The following is a 25,351-nucleotide window of genomic DNA, read 5'->3' as shown; positions in this document are numbered from 1 at the left end:
ATGTGTGTATCCATATGTATGTACATGTGCCTTTGTGTACTTTGAATCTAATAGCCACTGTGTTTGGTCCAGATCTATAAATGCTGAATTTCTTTAATCAGGAGCCAAGATAAAAATGCCTGTCAAACTAGGTTCTGTTATGTTAATGATAACAGCTGAGAAGGGGCTCCTTGTAGCCCTGTATTAATGATCTGAATCCATAAAGAGAAGAATGGACACATCCCTCTTTATATAATTGATGTGAATATAAAAATTTCTCTATATGGTTGCCAAGACTCCTGCTGAGGTCTGAGATATCTATACTGTACAGCCAGTTTATTTATTGCCATCAAATAAACAAACTTTCCTCTAGGGAAGCTCATAAATTAACAAGCTATCTTTATTTTTTAGTTAATATTCCTATTTTTAAAAGTATCTTATAAGCTATCCTCTTAAGGGTTCCTAAGATAATTTAGCAAAAAAAATCGAATAAAATATCCTAAGATGTTGAGTAGCTTAACTCATTCTCAATAGCTGCCTAATAGAAATCATTAAGAATGGGCAATGGATGCCCCTGTGTAACACACCAACCATCAAATGAGTTTCTATAGAGAAGAATGGAGACCTAATTCTGCACTGACTTATATCCCCAAGAGCAATTAATGGCACTTCCTGCAGTGCAGCTCAGTAAAGAACTTGGCTCCAGAAATAAAAATTAAATGACAGGCAGAGTAAACTTGATTTGCTGTGCACTTCCTTCTCCCCATGGCGATTTTACAGTATCTGCTGGCGGTAAGATGATTTAAGTGTTGACAAAGCTGGAATTAAGATGTTCACGGGCTTAGTTCAAAGCACTTGACATGCGGAAAACAACATTAACAATGCCACCGTTGCGATGGCTTCATCCGAGAGTGGAACGGAGCCGCACTCGGAACTCATGTCACCAGCTGAGTGTCCCTAAGCACCTCACGTACCCTTCCCTTCCCGCCTGCACAGGTCATCCCAACCTGCCATTTCTTATTCTAGAAGAGTCACAGGCGTGCCTGGCAGGCACGCACATGTGCACACCCCTGCTCTTGTGTGATATCCAGTTTAAAGCTGATCTGAGCCCACTGGAAGCCTCTTGTTGGCTTTTATGGGTTTTGCACCACACTGTAAGTGGACAGAGCCATTTCAGCCAGGGAGCTGCATGTGTGTTTCACATACAATTCATACCAACTCATTCATGAATGAATTGACTCTCAGAATGCAAAACTGACTACTGATTTGACTACTGATTTTTATGTTTCACTTACAGCAAGAATTGCCCTGTCCCTTTCCACCAAGTCAGCTAACTTATCCAAAAGATGGCCTCTTTCTGAGGCATCCATTCTCCTCCAAACAGAACCGAGGGAAAAAGCCAGCCGAGCTGCCCTCACTGCCTTGTCCGTATCAACCTGGGAAGAAGGAAGAAGAAAATTGAAGACACAAGGTAAATAACACAAGCAGGCTTATGGGATTTGCTGTTATAAGACCTTAGTCACATGTGATGAGTTTTGGAACAATAATTAATAAAAGAACTGTCCAATAGTGCTATTCTGGACTGGTTGCTTTGATCTATTTATACAGTTACAGTATCTGTTATACATTTAATTTATACATTTAACATATAGCAGTTCATGGGATACATTACCTTGTCAGCTTCCTGGATGTCACAGATTTGTTCTCCTGTTGCTGGATTATATACTGGGAATATTCTTCCACTTTCAGAATTCTGCCACTCATTATTGATGAAAATCTAGAAAAGGAAGAAAAGTAATCTGGTCTCTTGCATGAACAAACAGTAGCGTATATAAAAACAAACTCATGAGAAAAGGTGCAGATTCTAATATAAAAGAACTGAAACTTATTTTTGTGCATGAAAATTACAGTTTTCAAGAGTTCAGACTGAGGTCAGCCCCTGATGTCTTTCTGTATTCTATAGCAGTGTCATTATAGAAGCAACATCAAAGTCTAAACATTGGTTGATGTTCAAATTTGGTTCAAAAACTGTAAGAAATAAAAAAATGAATAGCTGTATCAGAGAAAAAGCCTTGAAACTGCTGGAGACAAGACAAGGATTTAGAATAATCACTCAGTTCAGTAAGTAAACATTTAGTCACTGATACATCCCAGTCAAGGCTGAATAATCTCAAACATCACAGTTCTTCAATACACAGTCAGTTAATTATGGCTACAGTGATGGCTTACAGCACAAAACTAACTTGCTTATCTGCTAAGAACAATGGAAATTGTTACACTCTCAGTGTTGATATTTTTATTGTCAGGGGCAAAACAAATTTAAATTGTAATGGTGCTGACAATAGCTGTCTTGAGAAAGGTAATGACAAATGAGTTTATTTAAAGTAGATTTTTTTCTGGTAGCTGCATACATGTCCATTATTTTCTGCTGAGTGACTTTAAGAACAAGATGAAATTATTTATTAACAAGTATTAAAGAAGTCACTGCATGAAAATAAAACGACTGAGTGAAAAGTTTCCTAGGTATTCAGACTCCTTCTGTCTCTTAGATCTTTTGAAGAATTAAAGAGTTAAAAAAATCCAGGCAAGATTTGGGTTCCTTGGAGTCCAGATATCAATGTATTTTAATTGGATTCCATGAAATACAACTTTAAATGTGTAAGATGATGTCCTGGCCTCATTGAAATACACAGGAATTTTCCCCCTGACTCCACTGAAAGCAGGGGTTCACACATAGACAGAAGGAATGTTCACCACCTGGTCTGTTTTTTTTTGCATACAGGGCTGTGTTTATAAAGACAGGGACCTTTGAAAGCTTGAGGAACCTCAGTTCCAATCAGAGATACACAGGTGAGAGAAACTGGCCCATCTTTATGCAGATGAAGGCAAAAATACATCTGTAGAGTTTTCGAGTTACTAGACGTGAGCTTGCTCAAACCTGTTCTCCAAGCCAAATGGAAGTCCTGTAGCTGCGTTCCTCTCAGCAGGACTTGTTAGCTCAGGCTTGGTGCCACAGTAGCTGCAGTGTCACAGCTGCTGCTCCAGAGCTCACTCGTGTCCAGCTCACTGTGGCCATGTGTGGGAGGAACCTGGAAAAGGCCCTGCTGACAGAACTGTACACAGGAACCAACAATTCCATGTGCTTTGCTAATATGGATGTGTTCCTGTTGTGCTTCCTCATCTTCCCCACGCCTCAAACTTCAACCTCTTTGCTGGGTGCCCCTCCATCCATTCCAGAGCCTGTCCTTTCTTTACTCCTCCTTGCCCCTTCTGTTTAGGTTTTGAAAGGTTGCTGAACAGGACCTACCACAGCACTAGCATTGCTTTCCTTGCATGCCCTATTTATCCTGAACCTGTTGGTGTGCTTGGACTGTGTGCGTCTCTGTGCTGGTGTCTTCCTGCTCAGTGATGACAGTGTTCAGCAAACCCAAGTACTGCTCCCTGTTAGGACATTCTGGAGCTAACCCAAAATGAGACAGTGAAAGAATCACCAGTACAATCTGTAATGACCAATGCTATAAGCTGAAATCCTCTGGTGTATCCTTGTTACTTTTGGACTATAAGTGAAGCAAAGAAACACTGAGATCTGTGACCTGTGTGGAAGAAGGAATTTACTCCATGCTTTTCACTGAGTTTTCTCAGAGTTAACTCTGTAGCCAGTGAGTGTGTCGGGGGGTGCTGAGGAGGGAGGGGAGGGGAGAAAAGCTTCCAGCTTCAGGAGCAGATGGCCAGAGAAGATGTAAGCATGTTTGTTTAAGGTGACAGGATGTACATAAACACATAGGCTTCTTGTGTGAGCTGCATTGAAAAAATAAAGCAGTTTGGTTGAGTACAAGAACCTGAGAAATTGTGGCAGTGACAATTCAGTACACCTCCCTTAGAGAAGTGGTCTGTTCTTTTTTAAATAGATTTAAAAAAATTTAACTCCATTCTTCCGGCATTAACACCTATCATCAGACTTGCTAGTACATGGGACATGTATTTGTTCTTGAAATACATTTCACCACATGAATGAGAAATAGTGACGTGGAATTACAAAGGAGTGCTGCAATTCAAGCTGACTGGAAGGAAAAGCTGTGTGATTTTACTGAATGCTCCATTTATCCCACTGACTTAGAAAAAGAACAGTAATAGTAAATATTTCAGATAGGACATGGGAAGGATCTATTTGGCATAAAGTTAGAGCTGAAAGCAAGAGAAATTGCTACTGTTAATGGTTAATGTTAGTTTCTTCCTGTTCCACTTTCTATAAACAAGGTATTGCCTATACAAGCTCATTACTGTAAACTGAGCACATTTAAATTGGCAGTAAAATCAGAGTATTTACTCTAGTGCACAAATAAAGTACCTAGTCCCATGTTTTGGAACAGTTTCAAGTCTTGAAATCCAGCAGCTGGCGGCTTTACAAGCAAAGCCTTACACTTAAATAATTCACTTTTGAAAGTTTTAGGTGTTCTGTGTCAGGTAGTACCATTCAGCAGATATTCCTACCACCGAGACGCAGATTCTTTTGCAATAAATTTGCATTCACAGGGGCTTTTATAACTCTTCCAGCACTACTGACTCCAATGGCTGTTGATTAAATGTATATATCCTGTACATTTAATCTGACTTTCATTATGGCCACTTCGTAAAAATGCCATGAAATGGAGAAGCGATGACACATTGCAAGAAAAAGGAATCCCTGCAAAGCCTCAAATTGGGTTTTTTTTCTCCCTTATTTATAGTGATCATGGTAAAGGCTAACTCTAAATCAGGGAGCATATTTGACAGCAAATGTTCCTATCTATGGATTATATATAACCCATCCTAAACACCAGATAAAAAAGGGGTAACCTTAGAAAAAGAAGGGCTTGCTTCCATGTAAATCATGCTACAAATTGGACAACACCCAGTGAGTTCATTGTTCAACCTCAATTGTGAAGGCTATTCACATTTACTATTCCCCTGGAATCAATGTTAATTAAGGCTGACTGGAGCTATAAATCAGCCTTTGGTTTTTACAACTTAATTCAGCATTAAGCATATATATGTAAATAAAAGGTAACTGATTAACCACTTCAGTTTTCCAGGAGTTACTGAGGTAATTTGTTTTTGTTTGAGTCCTAGTGTTACCTTTTGTGATATGCAGTAGGGAGAGAAAAAGTCTATAGTGTGTCATGCATTTGCTATGTGGTATTGTGATAGTTAAATAACCTGGCCTGTTGGGTGCTATCAATAGCATTGTGCCAAAAGGCAAATGGAAGAAGGGAGCACTTGAAAAATCTTGGAATACACAAACATTTTGTTTGCCACTTACTTTCAGTAGAGGCAATAATGGCAGTAACATCCGAGCAAGAAGACGAAAGGTCAACTTTGCTGCTGTACTGAGGTGTCCCTGTCAGGGCAGTGATTTGGCCAAGAACAAACCCAACTGCCAAAGCAGCCAAGGCCTCCTGTAAGTGGAGTCTGGCTCTGGCTGGTGTGCAGTGGGTGAAGCAGGAAACCAAGTACATTTGTTCCCCAGTGATGCCAAAGGGACCAGCAGAGCAGGGGAGCTGGGGGTGCAGGTGCTGGGGTGTGTGGGGTTTGGGGGTGGGAGGGGCTGTTCCAAACAGTGCAGTGTGACAGGCCTGGGTGGAAGCTCCCAGGTGCCCCTGTGAACATGATGCCCCTTGGAGTGTCATCATTCTCAGGAGACCTCATCACACAGATCTCTGGGCAATTTCCTTTCCAAATGAAAGATGGAAAGGACAAGGATTTTTCTAAAGAGAACAGTTGCATCCCTCCTGGTACTGACAATAACCTCTTGCTCATACACACGTGTTCTCACAGATCTTTTACTAGAACTTTGCAAGATAATGGTCCCACCATGTATTCACTAGGTTCAAATCCTGCCTGTGGCTAATTATATATTGCCTCTGTTGACAGAGTTCCACAGGGCTGATCAAGAAAGCAATCTGACTCATCCTTCAGGTCAAGTGACTGTTCAGAGCCTTGAAGATACCTCATCATACCGGAAAGTATACAAAGGAAAAGTAAACCCAAAGTTACCATGTAAAAATTCCAAGTTACTTTGAAATTGCTGACATGTAGTTGGAAGAAAATCATACATTGCATTTTGCACAAGACCTGCATTTCACAAGCATTACACACTGAGTTCAATAGCCTTTTGGATGCTCATCAGTTTTGGAATCAAGCCAAGAATAAATGTTTTTAGTATAACACAAAGCAAATTTAGCTTTGCAAATAAACAACTACAATCTCTTGTTTCAGTAGCCATCCATCCCAGCTGGCTTAGTAATAACTAGCAACTTAAAATGGTTCATTTTAAACCATGCAGGTAATTGCAGTGATAACTATTCAAAGAGGAAGGGATGTGTAGAAACCCAGGCTGGACATTCTGATCTGCAGTGCAGCAATAACAAAATTTAGTGCAGGGAGAAAACATATTTTGTGTTTTCATCACTATTTACCAGCAGGGAAGTACTAAACAACTATCTTTATTAGTGTGTGTATAAATATAATTAATTAAGCACAGAAGTAAGGCCTCCTTTGCAGCTCATAGTTGAAGGAGCCTTAGTTTCATGGCACTTCAAATTCCCTCTGCTGTTGAGCCAGGGGCTAGCCCTGGATTTGGGAAATGGAACTGATTTTTACATTCACTGGGGAGTCTGCATGCTCACTGCCTCTCTTTTTTTGTATTGCTGTTCCTTAAAATATACAGGGAAAAGAAAACATTTTGGGCTCTCTAAATTCATAAGAGTAATCAACACAGGTGGCAACAATGTAACTTTTCATTTCCTTTCTTGAAAATGTACTCAAATGATGTGTGAGCGAAATGATGATCTACATTCTTAATTCTATATTGCTTAGTGATGATGTCATGAGACATTTTCTTCAGGCTCCCCAGCTGTTTAACTCAGAACTTCAGGCAGTCCACAGACAGTGGCCCAGCATTCAGCTCTTTGGAGGTGGAATTATTTTCCCATGGATTTAATAAACAAGGTTTTTGTGTTGTTGCAGCTCCTAGAAATGTTTTTTGGTACAGGAAGAGGATTTTAACATCCAAATAATAATGGCTTCCCACAGGAGATTTGGTTCTGGATGAATGGAGGAAGGAATGGGAATTTCCTTACTCAATTGATTTAGTAGCTGGTTATAGTTTCATTCCATCAAAGATCTTTTTTTCATATGTGGGTTTTTCCTTAGAGAGCTTTTGGCATTAAATCTGCTGGGATGGGGGAGGGGTCATCAGATGCCAAAGTACTTTATAAGAGAATCACAGCTGCTTGGCCCTGAGCATCTTCTCAGAGCTGGAGGCACTAGGAAGGCACTTCTTTTTTTAGGGGGGACGGACAACAATTTTAGAGGCATGCAAAAAATCCAGCAGCAGCATTTCCCTTGGTAAATACTGCATAACATCCCAGATACTGGGCACCTGTGCCTCAGTCTGGTCAGGAAATTTCATATCCTTTCCCATCTCAGCAACTTCATTTCCTCTCCTTGGGAAACATTTCAAGAGTCCTAATGATTAGTACAATTTTAAGGGAATGAACTAGGTGGGATTGCCAATCAGAGGTGCAGCTTGTTTATTTTCACAGGCCTTGTTTTCCTTCACTTTTATGGCTGTCTTGATACAGCAAATCTCTCACATTCTAGAGTGTGTTGTGAGGCACTCCTGGGAGTGACTGGAAACCAACAGCTGGCTATGGAATCAGCAAAAACCTGGTTTATAAGAAGGCACTAGGAAAGTAAAAGCCAATTCCAGCAGTCTGCTGGCTGAATGACCAGCGATGGATCAGCAGTGCCATTTAATTTTACTTTTAAGAGGGTTGTTCAAGTGACCAGCAAGAGTCACAGCTTCTTGTTGGCAGTTCACAACAGGTGAGTAATGGGCTTCAAGGCCAACCTCCCCAAGCACTGTGAGTGCAGAATCCTGCTTCTGAGGCATGAATGAGCTTGTCTTGGCAGTGCCAGTGGCTGTGCTGCTTTCAGGGGATAGCCCTGCACAAGCCAAGGCAGCCTGGCTGGCCTAGCACCTCAGCACAGGTGGTTCTCATGTCATTCATTACCCCAGAGCAGAATCATCCTCAGAAGTTATCCAGATTTGGGTTCTTTAGTGAGATGCCTTTCAGCTGTGGGGGAACTGCAATTTGTGTGAGAGTAACAGTGAACTGCAGAGGAACAACTTTGCACCAAATTTAATTCGGGCAAACTCCCATGGGCATAGCTGGTTTTCAGCTGCAAGAGGTCCAAGAGGTCCAGGGTAAAACAAAAGGAAAAAATCCAGCTGGTTTCAGTGAGAGCTGAATCAAGCCCCAGTTGAGGAAAAGGAATCAGTGGCAACAGCCTCCAGAGGGATGTTTGTACTGGGAAACAAAGCTGTTTCACTGGAAACTTGACACATGCTCTAGAGCCTGTGAGGTCTGAAAGGCCAAACAAAACCAGAACATGTTGATTTTTCTCTTTCCACTTTGGCTGCTGGGCTGTCCTTCTCTCTCCTTACTCACACCCCCCACACTGTAAAAATAGTAAAAGAAAGAAAAAAAAAAGAAAAAAAAAGGAAAAAGAGCTCTGTTCTAAAGCTCTGTGTGCTGTACGTTGATTCATCTTTTTTAAACTCTCATTTGGACCTCAGAGCCTGATTGAATAATGTCATAGCTTTTGGATGTGGTGTACCATAAATGCAGCTTTCCTTCATGAATTCAAGCTTGAAATTGCACTCAAGAAATCTAGAGGGCAAACTTGTGAGTGTACTGAGAGAGTTGGAGAATTTTAAACCTTTACAAACATAGTACAGCAGGAGGATCAAAAAAGTCGAATGGGAAATAAAATGCCCAAGAAGTGAGTGGTTTCGCTGTCAGTGCAGCAGCGCAGCCAGCTCTGGTACAATTTTGTTCATGCAAACCCAGTCCTGTGCCAAGGGTAGGTGTCTGATGAGAAGAACAGGGTGTTTGCCTTCTCTGGGTGTAAATCCCAAGTAGCAAGGCCTGAGTCAACTCTACCAAAATTAAGGCCAGTGCTTCGTATCAGTGGACTTTTGATCAGAAGCCAAATGTTTGAAAGAGGTGAATACATCAAGGTTCGGTGACATTTCAGCCTGTGTAAATTAAGTCAGGCTTCAGTGTGGCCAACATGAGCTGGAGGAGGATTCCCATGATCGAGCCCTAATGGTGGCAGGAGCTCAGTCTCTGTTCAGTCCCAGAGAGGTGGGAGGAGAGGGCAAAGCAGGCTCTTGTCTGCAGGGGCTGCTACCCTGTTCTGCTCACCTGGATGTTCAGGTGCTGAAAGGCAGATAGGGCAAGTCCCCCACTGAGCCACCTCACAGACAGAGGAGGTTTAGGGAATGGTATGCTCGGAAAGGGGTGTGATGGGAGGAGAAACCGGAGGAATCCAGAGTCTCTGAGCAACAAATGGAATCAGAGAAAGGCTTGAAGCCTCCCGTCAGTCTGCTGTGAAAGTGGAATGTAACATGATTTTTTCTCCCCTATGTTCCTCATCCCTCACGCCAAATGTTTGACCTGCCTGTCTTCCTGTCTTAATTAGTCTTCTGTCTTTCTGGGAGTTGGGTCTGTTCTTCTGCAAATGGCAGCACATCAGACAGGGGAAACCTGTCATGTTTGTTTTCTAAGCTGTAGGGGGTACCCATTTGAAAAAACTCCCAGCTTATCTAAACATTTTTGTTTGTATGATTTTGAATTAGGAAGTGTGAGTAATTAGTTAAGAAGATTAAATAAGTCTTAGCAACATGCAGTAGCATGCTTACTTTCCTCCCCCTCTCCAAGTATTTCCTGCACAAAACCCAGACTGCCAAACTGTGATGATACCCTTTTCTATTTTAGTTTCTCACTGTGCCACATGCTGATACAGCATCCGTTACTTCAATTCAGTCTCATTAAAGGGATTATTTTGTGCCTGGTTGTTCAAGAAAATTAATCTAAAGAGAAGAAACTTCAGGTTGTATTGTCTGTTGAACTATACCCACCACAAACATTTTACTCCTTTTGACTGCCTTATTAAACCTGTGGGAAGAAATTTTCGTTGCAGCACATAAAGGCTTTCCTCAAAGTAATTTTTACTTTTTTCAGTTAATGAAGACTTTGTCTGCTGTTAGTAGAACAATACAGGAGCAATAACATAGCTCAGGTAATATTTCATGTATTCCTAAGAAACTAAGCTCCCAAGCTTTACTTATCCTTTCATCAGCAGGACTCTTTAATTTCTGGAGAGGAACATTTACTCTCTAACTGCATCAGAAAACTTTGCTTGTGAAACCAGGATGACTAAAATATTAACTGTGCTTTCCATTTTCACTAACTACAAATATAAACCATCACTGGATGAATTGGATAAGGATGGCAGTGGTTTTTATGGAGTATGATCCTTGATGTCACTTATTGCACCTTAAAAAGTGAAATAATGAAAGATTTTTAAAAATCCACTAAATCAAGAGTGGAGAGGAGGAGTATTTGTTTACATAATCAATTATTGGGCTGTCACTGGGCTTTAATGAAGTTGTGGCTATTAAGAACTTGATACTGGAAACCCTTCACAAGCTCTCATTTGAAATGGTGGGAATGAGGAGGGGTTTGTACAAACAAGACTCGTATTACTCTGTGTAGTTCTCCTGTGTTTTGCACTGTTTGTGCACTGCAAGTCTTGTGTGCTCCTTTTGTGTGACAGAAAACAGTGTGAGCTATTAATCTGTACATGGGAAATATGTTCTGCCATTTGGAAGAATTTAATCTCCCTTGTACATAACTGCAATTTTAAATGTTCATCACCAGGAACAAGTTCTTACTTAGAAATTAGCTGTGCTGCATAAATAAATATTCCTCCTAGGATTTCAGACATTATAGACAACACAGAAAAATACAACAAGCAAATTTATTTTGACTTAAAGCTCTGCCTGAGAAAATTACCTTATAACTACACATGAGAAATTGCTGGAATGTCAGCTTCATTTGCAGTGGCCCCTTATGGCCTGATCACCCTCCCTGGCACGATAAATCACTGGCAAGATCCTTACCTTAACACGTTTGATCTCAGCTCAGCAAGACTTGGTTTTGATGTGAAGAACTCCAGATCTGTTAGGTCAGAGACAAATAGCAGAGCCACTGACCTGCAAAGTGCTAAGTCTATATTAGACCCAAGTGAGCAGCCTTAAGCCCCTGAAAAGTTTGCCTTCGCTTCTACTTTGCATCCTGAAGCTTTTCAAATATTACTGTTAGCATATTTTGTTAATTATGCCAGAAACATTTCCTTTTGTGCCAATTTGCATGTACAGAATCCACAAAAAGCATGTGGTGTGAGCAGCATTATCTTGGATAAAGTGTTAGAATTATCTGCACTTCAGAAAGACATGAAATATACCTCATTATTTATTGGTTTCTTTACTTAATTTACACAAATGGCTTGCACTGGCCTTTTTCTTACTAGACCATGCCTACTGATATCATAAATAATGATATTCACCAGTAAACCCATTAAGATGCTACAAATTGCCTGTGTGTACATGTCTGTACATACAGAAATTCAGACTACTCCTAAAAAGAAAAAAACTCAGCTTGTAACATTTATATTCAAAGTCTGAACTTTCACAAAGAACAGTTTTGTGGCCACGCAGTTTTGCAGCCTTGGTTTGAAAGTATTACTTATTGTCCTGGTTAAACAGTCACTTATCTCTACGATAGTAAGCAGGAGTGTTAGTCTACCAGAAAATTGGATGTTCTTAATGGGCTTTGGGGGAGAATAGCTTTGCATCATCAGCATTAAGTTAAATCACATTAAGTAGCCACTTACAACATAGGGATTACCACTTATGACATCTTTGGTGAAAGCCTTTAAAACAAATTGTTGTGTTTGTTAGAAGAAGCTGTGAGATAACAATTCCCAGAAGTCTGATTTATAAATTCTTTTTGCTCTTCAAGAAGATGCAAAGGAGCCCAACACCTCTCATTCAGTGCTGCAATGAAATCTCTTAAGGCTGGAAATTCTTTTCAATAAAAAGTCTTGAAAATACTAATTTATTTGCTTTAGAATATTCTTCTGGAAAGAAGAAACCGTTAGACTACCTTTCCTCAGAGTACCAGTTCAGTTCCAATTTCTCCAGTTCTTTCTGTTGATTAAGTCATTGCCTTTTACATGTACAAAACTGGAATAGGCCATTCTGCTTTTTATTATTCATAAGGCTGACTGGGGAGAACTGGGTTTAAACTGTCAAAGTATCCTGCTGTGCTTGGATACCTGAAAGATTTACACCTCAAAGTATAGTGTGGTGCTAAGACTAAAACTGGATGTGGAGTGTTCTTCCAAGAGCTGATTACAGTCTCAATCAAATAGAACACCTGAGGATATAACAAAATAATGCAAATGTTTGATAGCAATGTTTAACATTTTTGTATGTGGCCAGCAAGGTATTCTGTATAGAGATGAAAATTGAATTCTTATATTTAACTTTAAATAGAAACAGACTAATGACTTTGAGTATGTAAATTAAAAACATGACCCTAAACTTTTGCCAAACATGCAGTATTAAAAAAGTGGATTAGGGCAAACCCAATACCTGGTTATACTGACCTTTCCTTAAATGAGCAAAGTGTGCTATAAGTCTTATCAATAAAGAGCCTTCTTTAAAAAACTTGAATACTCATATATGCAGTCCCGAGATCCGCTCTCTCCATTTACTTTAAAATTCATGTTTCTTTTCCCCTTTTTAACCAAACTCCATTTTTCTCTGCTGGAACCCCTTGTTGGGAGGACCTCATTAGTTTCCCTGCTCTCTACAAGACAGGATTTATGCTTGTAGTGAACACAATGACACATGATCACTAAATGGCTAAAATCACTATTAAATATGAGAAATTTTTCACTCAGACATTGCAAGTACTACTGGTATGTAAAGGTATGGAGCCCAGTATATTAATTAGAGCAGACATGTCACCCAGTGCCCCACTTCTGCAAGGAGCACACCAGCGTCAGCTGTTTGTGAAGGTTCGTGGCATGCAGCCTTTGGCAGGTACCTGGTATAAGGTATATTGCCAATCCAATGCAGTGAGTAATAACTAAATTCCCATGGGACCTGGCTGAAGTCAAATGTTACTATTCCTGGTTCATTGCTTTTAGTCTCCCTAAAGACCATTTAGGCAAACAGCTGAAAGAGCTGACTACAAGGGTTCCCAGCCACAGGAAACCACTCTGGGAAAGCAGGTAAAGGCTTGTAACCAGGAAACAAGTTATCAAAGGATTTGTCCTGTGCTCCCTCAAGGAAAGAAATGAACAGAGACAGAGAGCAAGAGCATGAACACGTTGGTGTTGCATGCAGAATCCAGACATTTAAAGCAATTGTCTTTTGGGAATTGGGAGGAAGAGCTGTGCTGCACCAGTCAGTGGGTGGGTATGTTCTGCACTGGGCTCCTGCTTGGCATCTAAATAGGAGGGCTTTCCTTCTCCCTCCATGCTGGAGTGCCTTCCTAAAACAAAACCTTTGAGACATGAATAGAAGCAATACCAGAACTGCAGTTCCAGTACTGTCACCGCTTTGCACGGACAGAATATTCCTCCTCCTAAAGAGAAGTACAGAGGGGAACAACATCACCAGCATCAGCTTCATCTGAACTCATTATGCAGATCTTGCAGCAAGGAGGGCACTGCCTCCCCGACAACACTCAGGGGAACAGCAACAGGGACAACTCCTGATGAAAGAGAGCAAAGAGTACGAAGGGGACTTTTTATCTACACTCTGTGTGTGTGTGTATAGTGAGCACACAGAGAAGTGTGTGCTGTCGAATTAATAACATACAGAAATGTAGACATGCATCCACAGGTAAACACCAGCTCCAACATTCATCTGTATTGCCATTTCCCAGAATACCATGTACAAAAATAGAGGCTTGATCTTCTTGTAATCTGGCTGGTTTAGCAAGAGATCCTGCCTCTGACACTGACCTACTGTCTGAGTTAGTCATGGTTACACTCCCACAAATTTAAACTCCCCCATCTGTGAAGGAACCTTGTCACAGTTTTACAGTGAGGCTGAATCAATTAATGCCTTCTGAAAGATGTGATGGAGCAGAATATTAACACTTGCAGTTGAGTGACACCAGCTAAAAACATCTTAAGTAATATAACAAATGGATTTATAAACCATTATCAAAGGGTTGGACCACAAGACTCCTAGGCCATCATCAGCATAGCTATAGCACATTTAGTGTTAGTCTTACATCGCTGCTTCAAATTAATAGTGAAAAAAAAGAGCTTGATTTTCACCTCTCAGGAAAACAGCATCCAATAAACATCACAAAAGAGAAGAGGCCGTTAAGTAGCCGTGGTAAAGAAAGTGTGATAAGGACAAAAAGAGGAAGACCAACAAAATGTCAGGCATTGATGGAAAAGGGGGTAAAGGCTTAACCAGATATCCTGAAAAACAACTGTGCTTGTTTCTCAAGGTCCACGCAGGCCGTTCTGGTACAGGACTGCTGTGTAACAGTGTGTCACAACTGAAGCAACTGGAAAAAAAAAAAGTTCCCTGATTTAGAAGGTAGGTGGTAATTTCTTGCTAGTTTTGACAAACGCAAGAATAAACTGTTTCTGTTACAGCTGTAAAAAAACATAAGCAAATGTAAAATGTGTATGTTATGGTAAGCTTTGAAAATATCCAGTAGAATCAGGACAGTGCTTTTATGTCTGGGTGCAAAGAATGTTTAAATTATACTCCAAATATGTTTCAGACAACAAAATGAAGTGATTCCTTAAAAAAAAGAAATCTGTGTATCCACCTGTCAGTTACATAAATGCCTTCTCAAATCAATTTGACAATACAAAGAAGAATTAAACCCAGTTTAAAATTAAATTCTGTTTTAAGGACATTTTACACTAGTAGAATGGTAAATAAAAGTGAGGTGCAGTGTCATGGGAAGTGCTTTTACGATTGAGCTGAAAAGACTTTACAGGGCTTTTCAACTAACTAGATCACAATTTTCATCTAGGTCATCTTATAGTTGGGAAATAAAAGCGCAAGTGCCATAAACCAGCCTAAGAAAGCTGCGTGTGAAAATGGGTGATCTGGACTGTATCACAGAGAGGAAAAAACAGCGGTTTTTGAGCATAAGGGGATGAGAATTATCAGAGGCATACCACACTTTTTACGTGTAAGCTGTGTAGGGAGGACAAGTCAGGCTGCAGTGGGGAGAGCAGCTCTGTGTGCAACGCTTTGCGTGGGCACTGCTTGGAGGGGAGAAATAACACAAAATGTGGACCCACGGATATGGAAGCAGTGTAGATCGTGAAGGATGATAGCTGGAGTGAGGTACTGACTTCAAAATAAGAGCAACTGAAGTGACATTGAAGTGGTACTGAAGAGGAAAAAGAGTATGAAGGCAATAAGGCTGGAGCCAAAATAATTCCATAGTAGTTCAGTGAAAGCTGCACTGAAATAGTGTGTAGAGAACAGAGTTTTCTGTATCCTAATGTAAACAACATTTGACATAGTCCTGTCAAGGACTAAAAATTGTGTCTGAACCCCTGAGAAATGGTTACCATGTAAATAATTCCAGCTTCATTGCAGGAGAGAAACACATGAAGAAGCCATACTCTCTGGGATACTAAACTTCAAGAAGCAGATTTTTTTTAAAGAGGAAGTAACTTAGAAACTCCCTGCTTGAAGCTCGGAAATTAAAATCCATAGAATCAGCATGGAGGCTTAAGAATGTGAAAGACTCAAAAAAGATTTGCATTCCCAAAGTTAAAAATGGGAAGCACAAGCAAGAAAATAAATGGGGTGGCAAAGAAGGAAGATATGAGAGGAAAAGTAGGCTGGAAAATGCAAAGACCGCAAACACAAAAAATAAAAATTGCTACCAAACATACTAAATATTCTGAAGAAAATTACTGGAAAGGTAACACAAATAAAACAGCCAAGAGAAACCTAAATTAAATAAATAAGTAGATATGGTCTGTGGGAGGTCATTGGATTCTGAAAACAGCCTGGCTATGGAAGGGAGACTGAAGATATTTCCAGAGATGGCTGCTTATTTTGGGGAGATCCTTATTTGGCTATCCCAAAGTACAATGTATTTCTGTTCAAAAATTAGAAAATCAGAGCCACTTGTTAGAAGACTGGAAAATGACAGGTAAAAATACTTGTTCTGGGGAATCATCTTTACTAAAAATTTAACAAGCAGTTACACCAGCAGGACACCAAAAATCATTTAGGGGCCGAGTCCAGAACAGGCCCAGCGCTTCACTCCCAATTGTCCTGCAAAGAGTTGAAATAAAGTTCCTGAAATAAAAAGAAATCCTGAATGTTAATGCATCCTGAAATCTACTGCATCAGTTCTTCCGGTTTTCAGAAGGCATCGGGTCAGGAATTGTATAAAAGCCACTTAGAGTATAGCAGGGTGATGGTGGCAGTGATGAGGAGGAGGCTGATGATGCATTAAGTGATGTTTCTCCCATGAAGCATGAGAAAACAATGTCACAGCACAGATCTGGAAGGATCTTCCAATTGAAGAGATTTATTTCAGATGAAATGTACACCTGACATTCTAACCAGCTCTAGTCACTTGGGGCCAAATTTAAGGCATGCTGACCTACTCACAGGAGGCTAAGATCAGTCTTTTTAAGACACTATAAAAATACCTATATTTACACAGAATGATAAATAGTTCTGCTTTGGAAAGAAATCAGTCTCATATAGAGATAACACTTTACCTGTGTAAATAGATGTCTTTGGAATTTCTGCCTCAAAAGGCACTTTCTGAGTTTCTGACTTTCTGAGTAAAACCCAAGGGATTTAGTGTAATCATTGCCACAGGACCAGAGCATGGTAAGGACAGTGTCTCCCTGGTATCCTCTTTCCAAGTTCAGCAAAGGTGCTGCAGCCAGTTTTACCATACAACACTTCCGGTATTTTTGTGATTTTCCAAATAGATTATTTTGTAACTCACTTATTTTAAATTAGAGCATACTATAAATCCACATGGAAATTAGCAAACATATCCTTTCTGTAACCATACACCTGCTGCAGGCCCCTCACAGCTGTCCCACAGCATCCCCTTAGATTTTGAGTTCAATTCAATGTCTTCATACCTACGAATCCCTCACAGATTAAGGTTTATATACTCTAGTGGTCAGTGTGGTCCCAGTGTTTTAGCCTCCAGATGAGGCCAATTGAGACCGAGTTGACCTTAAACGTTTTCACTTGCATCACAGAACATGATGTGGTTGGTTCTGTGCAGTATTTTCCCACTTCAGTCCAACAAAGATGGAATGCATTATGTTTCAAGTCATTCATATAGTTCACTAGGTTCTCTATGAAAGGCACTGACTCCAAGTAATCAAGGATTAGGTTATTTTTTTCTTTTTACATTTGGGAGACTATTGCAGCAATGCATTGCAGCAACACTTTGATGTGGCTTCACATATCACACTTTTAGTAATGAAGTGCTCCTAAACCTTAGTTCACTGTGTGACTTAGCACTGATGTGCTGTATTCATGTCACAAAGGTATATTGCTATTTATAGAAAAGACTGGTGAATAGAAATATGGTTTTGGACAAATTCTGTAATAGGGAACTTGAGTTTTGGAGAAAAACAGATAGGAATACACAGTTTGAACAGCAATTCATTTGCTAAACGTAACAGTAATGAATGATTGAGCCCGTGGATGTCAATACATGTTTAGAATTCATCATTTTCTGTATAATATTTGGTGGTAAATCTTCACACAGCTATCCATTAATTTATTGTGCTTGAAGTAGGGATGTCTTGTCACTTGTCTGAGGATTCCTCACTAAAGAATTACATAGAACTGCAGCTCTCTGAAGCGTTTTTAAACCTGTACACATCTGTGCTTATATTACATTGACATAGCTTCCTTATGATCTTGTCTTTGTTTAATTGCATTTTTTGTCTGTCGTTTCTTTCAGCTGAACTAGATTTGATATACTGGTTATTTGTTTCAAGGAATGAGTTCTAGTCCTAAAAAAACCCCAAACAGATTAACAGCTGTGGGGATTTTTATAACTGGGGAGAATAAAAGAATTTTCAAAAAATAAATAGAGAAATGCCACAGTCCAGCCTTACAAAAGATAGATGCAAAACTGTAAAAGAAAAAATCTGACTTTATGCATGACCTGATAAAGAATTTATTATATGGACCACTGAACTCATCTTTTGTCATTTATCTCTGTAAATGTGTGAGATTTCTTGGAAGATACTTAGTCAAATGAGGAGCTGAGATGAATCAGTGGATACAATTTATTTAGACTTTAAAAAGGCTTTTGATGATAAAGTCCTTAGCAAGAGGCTATTAAAGAAAGTTAGTAACCATATGGTGAAAGATAAAGTCCTGCCATGGATTAAAAAGTGTTTAAGAGATAAGATAAAAAGACTGGAAATAAACGGATAATTCTCCCTGGAAAGAGGTTAATAGCAAGGTGCCCCTTCATTACTGTGACTGGCAATCAATATCTTGGCTCACCTGCCTTTGCAGATCATTAATAGTAAGGTATAGAGTTTGTAGATAAAAATGTTCAGGCTAATCAGAGTATTGTAGAAAATATTACTGGGGTTGAAGTTAAATGACATTTGGGCAACTCAAGGGAGATGAAATCTGCCAAAGGCAGGAAATGCCAAGCCTCTTTGAATGAAGGATTCAGACAACTTCTGGATGCTGATCTGTGCCATGATTTGTAGTCTCCATGAACAGCTCACTGAAGGGAACTGTTCCCATGCATTGTAAAGAAAAGAGAACAAGTGGATCTGGTGGTTCCATGGTGTGGTCCTCCCAGGCAGTTTATGGCAGTGAGTAACTTTGACCTGGCAGAGCCCATTAAGATCTGCTGGGAACAATTTTGCATCTCCACAGGGAGATGGACAAGCTGCACCAAGAATTTTTGGATAGTGGGATTTATCAGAAAATGCAGATCTACAAGATAAAAATGTAAGATGGAAATGCACCAGATTCGGTCAACTTCAACTTCGGGAATTGTTTCTGAAGGACAAAATGAAACAGATAATTAATGAGGGATTTTTTTTTTTTTTTTTTTTTTTTTTGGGTCAGAATGAAGATGAAGAGTAAGAGTGCGAGAGAGTGTGTGTGTGTTATTCCCTGTTCTTGACGAACATCATGATTATTCTTGAAGCAAAGACTCAAGTCCTATTTTTCCTTCATTAGTGTCCTGCCTACTAGGCTATCAAGCTGATGTCTGAGACCTCATAAATATTTAGAAGTGAATTATCCAGCAGCAGATAACGTGAAATTCTTCCCAAATACAGACAAAGTTGGCAAAATTTGGACCTATTCCCCATGAGAAATTAGGGATCCATATTCAAGTTTCTGCTCTGCTTGCTTCAGAGCAGAGGTATGAATTTGTCTGCCTTTCAACTCAGGCAAGTGCTCTGAGTTGAAAGGCAGACAAATTCGTGCCCTGGCCCTCTGGTTTTGGTATGCAAATAAATACATGGATCTTTTGCATTTGAATACTTGAAGTGTTAAACACTTTTTGCAATGAGAAAAATCAATGAGAAAGTCTTTCAGTGCATCATCTGACCCTACCAACCAGACAGAGTCAGCAATATATTATTGTACAGCTTGATGCATTAAACCAGGGTGCATTTTCCCCAAAGATCCAGCAGATTCAGCACAGTAAGAGGCCACTGCTGCCATAGTTACCTCTCAGTAACACAGCAGTCTGCCACAGCTCTCTAGCTGGGGCCAGTTCAGCCCCGTGCTTTCATTTTTAAGGCTCATGGCTGTTGTGGCTGTACTGGAATAAGCAAAGGCAGGGGCTGGATATACACGTAAGGCTATGCTTGTTTCTTGTGTCCTCATGCAAAACTTGGGTAAATTAGGTTTGTGCAGAAGACCAGAAAGATTTGGGAGGAAAGAATAATCCCATATTCAGGCTACTAATTGGAAGGAATTACATACATATTTTCTGATCACTCTCTAAGTTGATGGATTGTAACACTAAAAACAAAGTATGAATACACTGGAAGAGAATTCAGACTGGAGATTTAAACAACAGTAAATCTGTACATACAGAATAGACACTGAACCATTATATGTGAGGATACAGAGCGGCATCCCTGGTGTCCGCCTCAGATGCTGAAGTGTTCCACAAAGGGGTAAAGTAGCTGTTCTATTTGTCTACTCTTCATGTAAACTTCTCTAATTTTCTGTGCCTCATCTTTTGTAAAAGAACTGTGCTCACCTAGATGACCCAAAAGCCAAGCTGTTTTTTTCAGGCATGGCTCAGTGGATCTGACTTCAAAAGGCACCAAAGTAGCTCATTCAGGGAAAGACGGATGGGAAAGTGCATGTATTCCTCACTTACCTGAGTTTTGCCAAAGCTTGTCTTCTATTAAAAAAACAACAAAGGTTCTGCACATTAATCTAAATAAATTAGATTTCCTGCCTTCTATCATAATGTCAGTCTAGAATTTTATCTGGAAAACATGCTGGAAATTTTAATGGAAAGGGTAATGCCAAGGAAGTGCAATGGGAATGAATATACTGAAACCTAGCAATAAAATACTTCAAACCCAGATGCTTATCATATGAAAATCTGTGTTTGTTACTTTTGTCTACCCAGAAGCAGTCTGCCTATACTTCATACAAACTCCTCTATACCGCTTTCTGTTGCAGTGCTGGATAGTTTACCTGGCCTGTGTGTAGAAACTGAACAGATTTTAGCCTGCGGTGTAAGGGTAGAGGCAAACCCACTTAGACAGGACAAAGAAGATATGGTTGTCAGCTAAATCATAGGCTGTTAATAGAGAAATGTTTCATGTACCTCCTCACTGGCAGTGCGCTGTAACTCCATCCCTTTAGGGCACCTCTTTCTATAAAGCTCTCAAAACCACAATTCTTCAGCTTTTCCTTATGCTAAAGTTGTTCAGCTCTTGCTCAGACTTAAATCAGTTGGCAACCAAGAAACAAAACTTAAACATCCATCTGGATTAGTGTGCTCAACATGATGCAAACTGAGAACATTTATTCTCTCAGCTACCTGATGTAGTGACAGAGCTGTGACAGGACAGAGCCCTGGGGTCCTCATGCTAGACCAGGCTGTCCTTGAAAGAGTCAGCATAACTTATTGAAACCCCAATGAAAATATTTTGTAAAGCAAATGTGATTATGCCATTATAGACAGCCACATCCTGCAGAAACACCTTTAGCTCCTCAAATGGAGACAGCAGGAGGGAAATGCTGCAAAGGGCTCAATCCACTGGGTTGATTCCATATCTACTGTCAGATACATGGGAGACAGTCTCGGGAGGGAAAATGGAGTTTCATAAAAGTTTAAAAGAGAGAGACCTCAGTGTAACAGTGCAAACTCTCTGACCACCCTCAGAAGCTGTCAGGTTCTCTGGGCTGTGCTCCCTATACCAAACATGCCAATGACATGTCCTTAGCAGACATTGCGCTGCTGCTTCTCTCACACATCTGATATTTCTGGAACAGCCATTCTGGGAGAGTTTCTGACACAAAGCTGACTTTTGTAGAAGCGTGACTTATTCCCAGGGGGAGGGCTGGATCCCCTTCCTACCTATGAGTCCCCTTACATATGGAGCACAGCACTGCCAGCATGCTCCTGACAAGCCTGAGGAGGGTTTGCTGTGCCACCGGGCTGTGGAACAACCTAATTCTGTGCAATACTCCAAGATGCCCTCTTCTGCAGATGCAATCTCTCCCCAAGTGCTAATGTTTAAAAGTAAAGATTTACAGAGTCATCACAGTGAAAAGAGAGATAAACCCAAATGTAGCAGTTCTAGTACTTGCCAGCCACACAAAACTTAACCCTGTGTGCTTGAACACTCACCCGCACGTCTGGTTCACATCCTGCTCACCAGTTCTTATTACACACATCTACAACACTTTATTTTTCACAGACTGTGCCAAGGTATTAAAAAACTGGGAAAAATATTTCTAATGACTGGGGTTTTTTAAGCAGCATAGGCTGACTTCCAATACTGATGTCCCAATAGTTACTGCTGCAAATCTTACATAAAACTATGGCATCAGGTAATTCTCATCACTAAATTATATTCTGACCTATGCAAACGCACTCTGCCTCTGGGTGCTCTGTCAGGTGTATGGATCAGAAGGACTTCACATATAGTTTTCTGCTTATTTCAGTAAACTTACCAATATTTCACAAGTTCAATAATTCTGCTAAATAACTGAATAAATGAGAATTACATGGGTGATATTTGTTTCATCTATGTAGTTGGAAGGCGTTTTCATAGCATCTCCAAGGGTAATGCAATTATTAAAAAATTCATTAATAATTTTCTTTTTTCCAGTACATATTACAAATCTTTAACAAAACTCACTTAGGGAATCCTGGAATTTTAACATGTTCTACCCTAAAGAGCCTGTCTATTTACCAACTTTAGAATTACAGAAATAGAATTTAATTGGCAAAATAGATTCAAATTTTTTTCACTAAGTTTAAATGTTCATAGATACTTCTATTTTTCATAAAGAACTAACTCCGAAATGATTACATTTTTACATTCATAGACACCTGTAAGAAAGAGTTCAAGAATTCTGTGTCCTGGTTGTGTATTTAAAATTCCCAGCTAACAAGCAGGAGAGAGACTGCTAGGAATGCTTACAGATGTCTGATTTTACAAGGTCTGGGGTTGTTTTCTTTTTTTTTTTTTTTCCTTGCTAAAGTGCTTTAGTCTAATGTTATTTATTGTTTATGGAAGTTGTTTGTCATTTAGGACATGAAGTGACCACTCCCTCAAAAGAAAGAATCAAGTTACAATCCATTATTTCATTTTTTGATTGTTTTTCTTTGTAATAGATGGGAAAGTGGATCCAGGATAAAAGTCCTGCCCAAGACAAAACTCCAAGCTGAAGACTCCAATTATCTATAAATCACTTGAATTTCCTGCAGAGAAAGAGAAAAAGGAGGAAAGAGCGAGACAGACAGAAAAACAGAGACAGAGGATATGCCAAGTGAAACATTCGATACCTGTCCTAAACCAAAATTTTCTCAAAAGCATCCAGGAGTTACCTGATATCTCGAACCCAAGCTTAAAAGAAATAAGTTGCTGTTGTTTTTGGCTTAATATTGAAATTAAACAACTTTCTTTTAATTGTTCCATTAGCATAAAATGTGTAACATTTTAGATCTGAGATGATGGAATTATGTATTGATTTATTAAAGGTCACTGTACATTCTCACAGAAAGAAAGCTACGATTGCTGATGACTGCTGTACTTTTCAAAGGTTTTCAGAAACAATTCTCCAGTTTTAGAACTGTAAATGCAAGTACATTTATGATGCAAACTGGCTGTGATACTTCTCTCAAGTATTTCCCAGAAAACCCTCCTGAAGCACAGTTCACACTGAAACCAGCAATGAACAAAATTCATGCCAAATACTCTTTGCACAGTATGATTGCTCCCGAGGTGTAGCACTACACAGCATCAATAACTGCATTCCTTACTTATTTAACTATTTAAAAAGAAATTATGAGCAAGAAAACCATATGCATTTTAGATTTGCATATTGCAGTTTGCATTAAAATGTAATGAAATTTAAAATAGTTGACTTTCCTCTGAAACATTCTTCTAGAACAAGGAATTGCTGTAACAAATTAGAAGACAAATTAATTTTGGCACGCACTAAAAAAAAGAGAAAAGATTAAAAGCTTTTAAAGTGATGATATGGGAGAAAAAATTATACTGCATCGGCCAAAATGAGTCTCCTATCAGCATTAAAGCTCCTGAAGTTGTATTTCCAGTAGATAAAAATGTTATCACCTTTTTCCAGTGCTGATGTGCTTATTTTCCTATTAAGTTACTTGGTAATTAGAAACAAAGTCTGACACATTGTAATCTATTTATACATTAGATCTGAAACCTCTCCAACAGAAAATAAAACATTCTTTAAAGATACTGAAGATGCAACGATTAAAAATATATAAACGAATTTTAAAATGCAAAATGCATTTACAAACAAATGACTGTTTTTAAAGACCATTTTAATCAACAAAACTAATTTAATCTCATAAGACACCACAGAAACCCTGCAGATTTCTCTACATTTCCACAGTGGATTTGTTCTTAACCCTCTCTTTATGAAAATCACTCTTAAAGGTTTGTAGGAAAAACATGCCCTCTTGCAATATTGTTCAAGGGTGTATTCAAGAATCACAGAAGTTCTTGGAGACCTGTTCCAGTGCTGTAACAACCTGGTAGCATTAAGAGTCCTCCAGGAAATGTAAAAGAGTCCCTTGGGCACACAGGGTAATTCAAGAAAGAAAACGTTTTTATTTTCTGATTGAGATACTCAGGTATGTATAGTAATGTCCTCTGAAGTACATCAAAAGCAACCAAAACATACCCAAGAACTACTGATTTTGCTCTGAAAATAAACCCCAACAGCTCTGTAGAAAACAGTACATTTACAGAGAAGTGGCAAGCCAGTCTCAGCAGATCCAATTTGCTTTCTATTATCCTGTGGTTTTTCAGATGATTACAGGGCTAAAAATCTTTTTCTTTTATTACAGATTCAAGGCAGTCTTTTAGCAGTTGTTTTTATCTCTATGCTCACGTTGGGTAGGGCAGAATGAAACTGATTTTAAGCAAAATCCCTCCTTTGGAGAGAAAACCATGAATTTCTCTGCCAGAACAAATGAACACAACTTACCTTGGTGTATTTGATTTCAAGGTTGAGAGTGGGAGAAGGCAGCAGATGCAGAGATGCCATCAGAGCTGCAGGATCTGCCTTCACCTCCCCTGGCATCTCAATTTTACTGGAAGTCATAGTCTTGGGGGGGTTTTATAATACCACCGAGCCCCCCGCTCTGCCCTGATGCTGTGTTGTGTTTTGGGTTGGTCCCCCCCCTCCAAAGCCCAGCGCTGAAGATGTTGCTCTCCTCCTCTGTATATAGGCAGGTGTCAAGCCGGGTCTCTTCTTATTGGACATGGGGGCAGAGGCAGGGGGGCAGGTCCATCCTACCTAGGGCGAGAGCGGCACAGCCCCGCTCACTGCAGCGCAGCCTCCCCGGCCCCCCGGCCCGTCCCGACCGGGGATTCCCGGCGCCCCGTGGGAGCGCGGAGCTCCCGGGCGCGGCTCGCTGCGAGGAGCGGAACCGGGGAACGGCCCCGGGGAGAGGGGTCACCGGGACCGTCGTGTTCCCCCTCGGCTCCCCGGGGCCGGACGGGAGGCGCCGCGGCCGGGAGAGGCCAGTCCCGGCTCCGGCCGGGGCAGCCCCAGCTCGACACCGGCTGGGGATCCCCGGCCGCGGGGGGGACAGACCGGACTGCACCGGGGAAGCCCCGTCGGGCCGAGGTGACGGGGGCGCGGCGCTGCCCCGGACCGGCGGCTGCGCTCGGGCGCGGAGCGGACGGGGCAGGGCGGGCG

General features: G+C 40.3%; 1 protein-coding gene and 1 long non-coding RNA gene across 2 annotated transcripts in view; one reads left to right on the top strand and one right to left on the bottom strand.

The window, feature by feature from the left end:
- Positions 1-24,841, bottom strand: part of ALDH1A2 (aldehyde dehydrogenase 1 family member A2) — a 51,354-nt gene extending 26,513 nt beyond the window's left edge. Inside the window, 3 exon segments of the mRNA NM_001076685.1 lie at positions 1,275-1,415; positions 1,652-1,756; positions 24,635-24,841. Coding sequence (NP_001070153.1) covers positions 1,275-1,415; positions 1,652-1,756; positions 24,635-24,751 — 363 coding nt within the window. The 5' untranslated portion in view covers positions 24,752-24,841.
- Positions 1,312-23,174, top strand: LOC140684764 (uncharacterized). The gene is made up of 4 exons (XR_012057539.1): positions 1,312-1,450; positions 2,762-2,829; positions 14,409-14,500; positions 22,782-23,174. It is a non-coding gene; the product is annotated as an uncharacterized lncRNA (long non-coding RNA).
- Positions 24,842-25,351: the final 510 nt, after the last annotated feature.

This window comes from Taeniopygia guttata, chromosome 10, assembly GCF_048771995.1.
Source record: "Taeniopygia guttata chromosome 10, bTaeGut7.mat, whole genome shotgun sequence".
In the NCBI taxonomy this organism is placed as follows: domain Eukaryota; kingdom Metazoa; phylum Chordata; class Aves; order Passeriformes; family Estrildidae; genus Taeniopygia; species Taeniopygia guttata.
Note: the sequence above shows the minus strand (reverse complement) of the source record. Positions and strands in the feature narration are given on the sequence as shown.